General features: G+C 37.1%; 2 protein-coding genes across 2 annotated transcripts; both read right to left on the reverse strand.

Annotated features, from left to right (window-relative positions):
* Positions 1-70: 70 nt before the first annotated feature.
* On the reverse strand, positions 71-2,627 carry LOC309490318 (uncharacterized protein). The gene is made up of 4 exons (XM_082159419.1): positions 2,481-2,627; positions 2,085-2,178; positions 1,186-1,279; positions 71-1,031 (listed from the first exon to the last, which is right to left on the reverse strand). The coding sequence occupies exons 1-4, from the start codon at positions 2,500-2,502 to the stop codon at positions 324-326; spliced, it is 918 nt and encodes a 305-aa protein (XP_082015545.1). The 5' UTR covers positions 2,503-2,627; the 3' UTR covers positions 71-323.
* A 1,532-nt stretch (positions 2,628-4,159) lies between these two features.
* Positions 4,160-6,020, reverse strand: LOC309490929 (uncharacterized protein). Its single transcript, XM_082160263.1, has 4 exons — positions 5,685-6,020; positions 5,512-5,605; positions 5,335-5,422; positions 4,160-5,257 (listed from the first exon to the last, which is right to left on the reverse strand). Exons 1-4 carry the CDS (start codon positions 5,722-5,724, stop codon positions 4,565-4,567), a joined length of 915 nt encoding a protein of 304 aa, XP_082016389.1. The 5' UTR covers positions 5,725-6,020; the 3' UTR covers positions 4,160-4,564.
* Positions 6,021-9,772: the final 3,752 nt, after the last annotated feature.

The raw sequence follows: 9,772 nt of genomic DNA on the forward strand, positions 1-9,772 counted from the left end.
CTAAACCCTGTCTGTGAAACCAGGGCCTAGATTGTGTGGCACTAAATAAATATGAATGATTCAGCTCAAAAACTGAAACAATAACTTTAATCAATGCATCCAAGAACCTGAAAATAGGGGGAATAAACTTAACATGAATTATCCATTATGTATTGTACTGAACTCCAATGAACTAGAACTTTACTGCTCTGAACACATTTCCTCTAAATGTGTCTAAAGTAAAAGGGGCACCTTAACATGAAACACTTTACCTTAAATAATTTATTATTTTAAATACCTACAGAATGAGCAACATTGATGCTTTTAAGTGCTTCAGAATGATTTCAAAATCTCTCGATTAGTTTCTCGAACAAAAATATTAATCTTTTTCTGTCCTCGGCATATGGGGAGTGTGGTTCAGTGTGTCCTGTGCCATTTGTCTCAAGAGCCATGGCGGTTAAAGTCTCTCTGTCTCTTTCAAGGGCCGCTCTGTCCCGCTCCAGTCTCGCTCTGTCCTGTTCCAGAGACGCTCTTTCCCTGTCAATTGCAGCTCGGTCCTTTTCCAACTGGGCTCTGTCTCTCTCCAATGCCGTTTTCTCTCTGTCAGCGACAGCTCTCTCGCGCTCCAACAGCACTCGCTCTCGGTCCAGGTCCGCGTGCTCCTTCTCCAGAAGCTGTCGCTCTCTTCTGAGTTTGGCTCTTTCAAAGTGTAGCTCGTCATTAGTCTCTGGGGGGCTTTTTTCCATCGGTCTCTCTTTCACGCTTTCTGCTGTATCTGATGAGGGTCCATCATCGGCTACCGTCGCTTGAGTATTGACCTCGATGACCGAATGAGTCAGTAATTCTAAAATATCACTCCCCATTTCTACCTGATACATCTTCTTGCAGGGCTGGGCTGCACATTCGGTCTCATCCGCCAGGTTGGTCAGTAAGGTCGGTTTAGGAGGGTCGACTTCAGTGGGATCGCCATCTACTGCCTTTTCCATGAGCCTGAACCACCGCCAGGATTCAGGTTTAACCGTTTCGACATCCTTCGCAAGAGCTTTTAAAACCTAGGCAAAAAGCGTAGAGAAAACAATTGCATGCAAATATATTTAATTTATAACTAGATTTGTATATTTTCTGAAGAAAATAAAATATGAGTGGTGTGCAGCTATACAAGTAAATCATTTTAATAATATAAGACACCCTATGCATCCATCTTACCTTGTATTTGCATTTTAAGTTCTCCCACTTTCGTTTTGCTCTTTGACAAGTAATATTTCCATCCAGGTTTGATTTTGTCTCTTGAATGAACATCCTACAAACAGAAAACTCTCTTTGTCAATTTCAATTGATTTTGCAACTGAATATAGATTAAGACTGGGGTTTTTAGAACTGTTTGGGTGACACTAATGTCTATGAAAAATGTGAGATATTTAATTTTTTTTTAATTGTTTTACTATTTTTTCATGTTTAACACAATTATTATCTTATTATATTTATAGATTTTTTATATTGTTATTTAATTATTTAAGAATAATTTCTAAAAATATATTATATTTGAACCATTACTTGTGCTGTTTATTTCTAATGAGATCTCTTTTGCCATTGTGACCTTAATCTGGCTTGTTTGGTGCTGTAAGAAAATATTCTCTGTAAATCTGCTTTGTAACTATATTTATTGTGAAGACTGCTAAAATTATTAAATGTATTTAACATTAAATTGTAATCTAACTAATCTAAAGTGAGTAGCAACAAATACATAAATCAAATTAAAATAACTAAATCATAACTAAACATTAAAAAATATTAATTGATTAAAGATTATTATAAATTGCATAGCAACTTATAAAAAATAAACGTAAATAATTTATATATAATACAGCCAATAATTAATATAATCAATATTTGTATTGTTAATATAACACAATATGGGTAATTATAATAGATGAAGTATGTGACTTAAAATTTTAGAAAGGCGGTTACCATAAATGGGGGTCCCTGGTAAGAAAAATGTGAAAACCCCTATATTGTAAAACAATTGCAACAAAAAACAATAAGCATAGAAAATGAGTATATAAACATGTACTACAGATGCAAAATGAATCACAATGAATACATACTCCCAGCCATTTCTGCATGTGTTTCTCCAGCCTGAGAATAAATAGCCATGGGCCATGCGCCACCTGATCAGTGTCTCTGTGTCCTTGTGAGACCCTGAAACAGAACCGCAATGCAAACAAACAGGACAATATGAATTCACTGTAGGTTTGTATGTGATTTTATATACAAAACAAACAGCCCAGTCAAACCACATTATAAACACTGATAACTGGCTGTCTGAAATAATAGTAATAAATCCTTATTTATTAAGCTAATGCAACTGCGTATGTCATGTACATTAAACTGGTTTTAAATCCACGCTGAATTACACATGAACTCATAAAAGAGAGTTACAGAAATGTGCGAAAGTTTTGCATGCGTGGAGACTCAGTGCAGCTTTACAGAATGACACTCACACTGTTGAGATGGTTGCGCCATTTCTTAAAGTGAGAGAGGTGGCCAAACTCCTCTAATGAGATATAACGTAATATCATGAATATTATGGATTTCTTTCACTTCATCAACCGTTAGTGTGTCTGTTGCAGACAGCACTTCTTCACAGCTTTTCCCATTTCCAAACGAATGATGTCAGATTATTGCCCTCTAGTTGTCAGGAGCAAAACAGCTGAATGAAATTACATTTCATAATCAGTTAAAGATCCTAAATCTACACGTTTTATGAGAAATCGAGTCTAAATCCTACAACAACAAAAAACGCTAAATCATTTTTTTAAGCTAATAAAATAAAAGCTAAAATAAAATTCAACGAACATATTATAATTATAAATATTATTAAAAACTCAAACTAAAGGAATATTAGAAATGTTTTCCTGGCAAGTAACTGAAATAAGTTTAAGATGAACAACTAAAATCACTGGAAATATAAAATAACTGGAAAAATATCCTGAAAAGCTAATAAAAAAATTAAAAAACATAAAAAAAGAAAATTAACATGAAAACTGAAAATATTAAAAATAAAAGTTAGTTCAAAAGATTATTCAAAACTGTAAACACTAAAATAATGCTGATCAACAGGCACTGGGTAAATTTTTACATGTAATCTGGATTATGTATCTGATTCCAAAAAGTAAGTACTTGTTAGCCTACATTTTTAAATATGCTACTAAGTAATTATGCTAATAAGTAATTAGACTACAGTTACTTTTCTATTGATTACATGATTACATGTTATTCTCACAATGGCAGTAAATTATTCATAATTCATTGATTCACCCTCCTACTTTTTTTTGTAAATCTTTTTCATTTTCCTATTCTAAAAAAAGTCTACTGCTTATACACATTCAGAAGGTCTTCCAGGTTTGTGGAATTCCACACTGAGATCCAAAGCAAATGATCACAGGATTTACAGAACATTTTTCACGAACTGTTTTGTTTATTTTTTTTTTTTAACATTGCAACACTGCATATCTAATCAACTCCTGACGAACACATTGTGACATTAGGTCAAAAGTAATCTAAAAGCCATATTATCTTAATTTAAATGAGTAATGTAATGAATTACGTAACTATTTACCTTTTTTTGTCATGTAATTTGCAATCAGTGACTAATTTGTAAGTACTGTCAACTGTCAACAGTTAGATTTTGCTGAGAGAATTAAGAGTTCACGTTGATATAGTTGGATCCAAAAGTCTAAATGCTTTTATTTTGAATTATTTTCATGAAAAAAAAGGCTAATTTAATCGTTTTATTTTATTTTATCTGCATTATTTAATATACATTATTAATATACATTTATCATAATAATATAATTATTTTATTTATTATTTTATTTCATGCTTTAACATTTGAGTGAAAATTACACAAAAAAACTGAGACTAGGCCTAGTTGTTTCACTTAATCTAGTGTATATTTTTTAGTGTAGGTTTATTGTTGAACACCTTACCGCTCATTGGAAAAACATTAGCCATTTGTGACTAAGATGGAATCTGTCATTAAACAGCTTTTTATACTTTTTAACAAACTTTTAACACTAAAGTAATACATTTACCTGTTAAGCTACAAAACTAACACCCTGGTAAACTATATTCAATTCTCCCTTGCGCATCTTAATGAAAACACAGTGGACCGCCAATCTTGGGTTTTGACCTTTATTGTATGGCACAAACGGTATACTTTACTGACAGACACTATTATATTACATTATCTCAGAAATAAAGCATCACATTCCGTGTTTCTCAGTCAACACTCACAAATAATTTAACAAATCTCAAAAACATTTTATTTTAGGGGCCCTTGTGCACCCTGCCAATGTATGTGGTAAGTAAACTCCAGTCTGGTCAAGACTGTGTTTGACAAATGTGATTGATTTAGGAGTGAAAATTACAACACATTTTTTTTGAATAATTTTAATAGTCAAAAATAAGGTGTTTTAATGTCTCTTCAGACTGCAAAGACAACAACCCAATCCTTAAGGAGTGTTCAGATATCCCATTATCTCACAGTATTTTCCCTGAGGTTTGCCTCATTCTCAGAGTTGCTTCACATTTTTTCAATTACTCTTTCAAGTAAGAATATTAATTTTTCTCTGTTCTTTTCATGAGGACAGTCCAGTCCATTGCATCCTGAACTGCTTTTTACGTGATTTGTGAAATCCACCGACCTTCTGTCTCTTTCAAGGGCCGCTCTGTCCCAGGCCAATGCGTCTCTGTCTTTCTGCAGTCGGGCTCTGTCCTGTTCCAATGACGCCTTGTCTCTTTTAACCGCAGCTTTGTCCTTCTCTACCTGGGCTCTGTCCCGGTGAAGAGCCGCTCTTTCCCGATCTGCAAGGGCCCTTTCCCGCTCCAGAAGGGCTTTTTCTCTGTCCAGGCCTCCGAGCTCTTTCTCTAGAAGCTGTCTATCTCTTTGAAGTTTGGTTCTCATCATGTCCAATGAATAGCTCTCTGCTGTCTGTTTGCCTTTTTGTATTCCCTGCTTAACCAGATGTGTTTTGGTGGCTGCTGGCACGTTCACGGAAGTTCCTTCCTCTTCCAGAAATTCCAATATTTCCCCTCCGACTTTGATCTGGCGTAACTTCTTACTCGGATGAGGTGCATTATCATTTTCAGCTTCTGACGTGATCACTTGCTGGCTGATCTTTTCTTCAAACTCTTCACTCAGAGCATCGTCCATGAGATTGAACCATTTCCAGCAGGTGGGGTTCTTCTCCACACCGGTGGGAGGATATTTTGCATCCTTGTAATTAATTGGTAAATTCATTAAACTGTTGAATATGTTGGCATTTGAAAAACACAAATGGCAGTGAGACCAACCTTATATCTTGCCTTCAGGTTTTCCCACTTTTTGGCAATCTGCTCAGTTGTCATCTTTTCATCAAGCCCCATTTCTCTGAGTATTGCACTGGGGGGAAACAATTAACAATATAATAACTTTTAATCAGAATACAGGCTGTGAGAGATCAGGGCAAATTCTAAGGTTAAAAATCGCACCTCCAGGCTGTTTTTGACGAATTTTTCCTCCCGTCAAAAAGCGCTGAGTTGCTCGACCGCAGCTGTATCAGTTTTGTGATATCCTCAGTAGACACTAGTGCAAATAAAACAGGCAGTTAGTTAGCTTAAAGCTCACATTACTTATTAGTTTCGCGCAAAAACGAACGACTTACTTTTATAGATGTGTTTAGAGCTGGTCGACGCTGAATCCATATTTTATATCACTTCGTAAAACAGATTTCTAGGGCCCTTAATAGTGCACGTTGGCAGTGTGCTTCTGTTAACATTCCCTCCCAAGGAAAATGGCGCCGTACGAGCACATCCTGGATAGGCTGCCTACTAAGTGCCCTTATATTGAAGGAGCGAATATGCGTCTTTGGAATGCTTATAGATCTACGTGTCGAAATGCAAAATCTAGTTTGACCTAAACAGAATTACTACGTGTGCTTAAATCATTAAACTCAAACGCACTAACGAGCTCTTTCTATGGCTACTGGCTAGAATAGACCAAACTAAAGACCAAAGAAAGGAATTAACATTAAACGGGGCGTGGCTTAGTGGACCGGAGGTTGTCTCTAATATGTATAAATTATCATTTTTAGCTCCTCTCTGTTTATTTTCATTTAAAAGACTCTTTTAGTCTTTTAGTGTCATTTTTTAGGTTTATATTCTTGTCATACGGTATTCACAAACAACTGTGATTGGTCTATCCCGAACAGCGCTGAGAAAAATAACAGGCACCACTGGACAATACAATCTGGTGACAACTGTTACTTTTCTCAGCGATGATCAGAATTGACCAATCAAAGTCGTTTGGGAAGATGAGGATTTTTTTAAATAATTTTTCGTGGGTCAGTTTTGCATGCTACGTTTTAACATAGGCTATTGATAGATTTAACCAATTATACTTTTTAGTGAACAAATGTATCCAATAATAACGTCCTGAAATTTTTATTAATGTACTCGTGGAGGTTGCGGTTCTCAGCCATGCGCCACCTGGAGGAAGACAACTTTTGTCCCATCATAGAAAACATAACCAAGCAACACATTTCCACCCAATGGTGAAGGTGAGAAATGAGATATCCCAATATAAGCAGATGGACGTTGTTTTATGAATATGGATATGAAGGATATGAAAAAGTACATCTTTCCACAAATTCCACAAGATTAAAATGTAAAAGTTTAAATAATAATAGTTGGGTCTATGAAAGGTAGGCTATATGCCCTTTGCCCAGTGAAAGAACATTGTATCACTCTACACGAAGGCACGACGTGAGCTGGGTTATAATTAATATAATAATAATGGGTTATAAACATCTCCACATAAGATTTACTTATAAAATAAGTACAGTGCTCTTTATATAAATGAACAGCTGCTATTATCCTATCCAGATCTTCATGTAGCATGTTTGAAATCTCAACCAATGCATTTGACCTTTACAAGCCTCTGCTAAACTATTAATAATAGAGAGGGACTTCTTCCCTAATGAAGAAACAGTCAACAAGTCCTGTCAGGATGGAGTGTCAGCATACAAATCATCAACTAATTGGACAAGAGAGATGTGGCCCAGTTAATGCTTAGATCTGCCAAGCAGCTGATGCATAAAACTATCAGATGCATTTAAAAGACAGGAAAGTGTGTAAATATGGCATGCCGTTTGTGCCAAAAACATATTTTTTTTGATTGCCGTTTGATTGCTTTGTACAATGCATTTGTCTATGTCTATTGTTTCACCTGTATTGACATTCTACAACCCGACAAGCGCCTATTCACCATGTTCATCCCGAGAAAACAAGCACAGACAGATGCCAACAGACTCAGACAGGGCTAACAAACTGATCCAACAAAACCAGACGAAGTGTCTGTTGCTGTCTGTCGGTGTCTGGTGGTGCAGTGTGAATTGGCCTATAGTCTTTATGTTTCAGCTTCATGCTCCGTCATAATGTTTATAGTTTTAGGGTGCTTTCACACGTGGTTCGATTGCCTGGTCTGAACCTGCGGTTGATTGCTCACCCCTACCCCTTGCCGGTCACTGTGATTTTGCCAAGTAAAGACATTAGACATGTTCCTGGATCAACATCTTTTGTTGATCCTGGAACAACATTCCTGGCCAAAAACATAGTCTGCAATCTAACCATGCCCATTACTTATCCCTAAAATCAGAGGGAAATGATAGGTGAATAAGAATGATGTAAAAGCCTCTAACCCTTGTTTTAAGTCTAAACTGTAAGCATATCTCTCAATTTGACTGGTTGATTGTAATGTTGATCCAGGAACATGTTCTGCTTGGTGAAATCATGTTCACCCCCAAACCTTTTTATGTGGACTCGGCTAAGGTTCGCAGGTGCGCACCTGAGTTCGGAAAGCAGAGTTCACATCATCCAAACAAACCGAACTCCGACCTCAATCGCACCCGAGTGCTGACCAAAACTGCTTGTGTAAAAGCACCCCAACAGATTTTGTTTTTGGCACAAACAGAATTCTGTAATTTTTTTTAAAACAGCCTTTCATAAACGACAGAACAACATGACATAAACAAAGAACATACACATCTCATTTTTCATAAAGCCCTCCCCGTCAACAATTGTATCCCTTAAAACTCATCTTTGATCACCAAAATTACATATTTAAATGTTTTTTCCTTCAATGTCTTCATGCCTTAAAATAGCTTGAATGTAACTCTACACCGTTGCCTTATTTAGTACACGCAGTTCTATGAATATGCAAATTAGCCCCACCTCCACTCACTCGCACCAGCTCGTTGACATGATTGGTTACAATACAAGGTGGTTTGTGACGTCAGAAACACCAGCGATTTCAAACTGCAATTTTGAGACTGTCTTTTGTTCACTGCAGTTTTAAGGAGAAAATACTCAGCAATGGTGTAACTTATGCATTTGCACATGATTTGTCTTAAAGCATATTCAAAACACCACATAGACATATAAACAACATTAAAAGCTTGATTTTCACCACAGGGGGACTTTAAGTACTCAATGACATAGACAAATGTATAGTAAAAAGCAGTCGATTCCTTTCTGGCACATATTGAACATCATACAGAAGTAGAACGAGCAAAACTCTGTTACATCGATATATTGCCCACTCTACTTTATCGTATTGATAACAAAATGCATTTTGCATCATCAGTTCAGTCATGTGAAAGGGTGTCCTTTGTTGTTCTGCGTGGTGCAAGGGGGCTAATCTCTGTGCATATGTCCTTAAAAGCACTGATGCTGTTTTCCTCTTAAATTATTAAGCTTCTTCAGCGGCTTTAAACCATTGAGAGAAGATTAGTGAGGTTATTCTGTGACGGTGTGTTTGTGCCTGCGCGTGTGCACATGAAGTGTGTAAGGTTGATGGTGTGTTTGTGACTTCTACGTTCTGTTTGTGACTTCTACGTTCTGTTTGTGCAAGGATGCTATTCAATATCTCAATGTGAGCACTCCAACAGAGCCTGATCGATCCAACTAACAATTAAACCTCAAGCCCTTGTCTTTCAGAATCACGTTGGCCCTTATGTAAAGTGTTGCATCTGTCACTCAAATGACCAAAATGGCCATTTTATACAAAAAATCAACATCTGGATCAGATACGGATGTGTATTTAACATATTTAGGTGTATAAATACGATCTTATTAGAGCATGCATGTGTTTTTATTCTCAACAGAGCATTTGAGAGAGTTTTTGACATGCACTGTATTGCAATTTCCCTCTATGTGAATCTGTGTCTCTCTAATCCAGCAGTCTGTATCCTGTGTTGGGGAAGAAGAGGGGGTTGTATGTGTCTCTGTAATCTTGCTATGTCTGTGTGGAACTGTGTTGGTAATCCTGCTATGTGTGTGTGTGTGTGTGTGTGTGTGTGTGTGTGTGTGTGTGTGTGTGTGTGTGTGTGTGTGTGTGTGTGTGTGTGTGTGTGTGTGTGTGTGTGTGTGTGTGTGTGTGTGTGTATGTATGTGTTCGCTCGAGTGTGTGTCTTCAATGTAATCCTATGACAGCGAGCAGTTGTGCACGTGAATGGTCGTCAAAGTTAAAGCATACATGCCTTGTGCGTTTAGTATCATTTACGCCATATGGCCGGCTGCACAGGCACACACTCGACTCCATGTGTGGGCAGGGTTTGACATCATCAGCCGTCATTGCGGCACTGAGGTGATACAGGAGGGCAGGGCCTGGATCAGGAAAGACATTTGGCTTGATCTCTAAATTACCAGCGGCGTGGCTGGGGGAGGGGAACGACCAGTTCGGAATGACAAACTG

The sequence above is a fragment of the Leuciscus leuciscus genome, assembly GCF_965113295.1.
Source record: "Leuciscus leuciscus genome assembly, chromosome: 25".
NCBI lineage: Eukaryota > Metazoa > Chordata > Actinopteri > Cypriniformes > Leuciscidae > Leuciscus > Leuciscus leuciscus.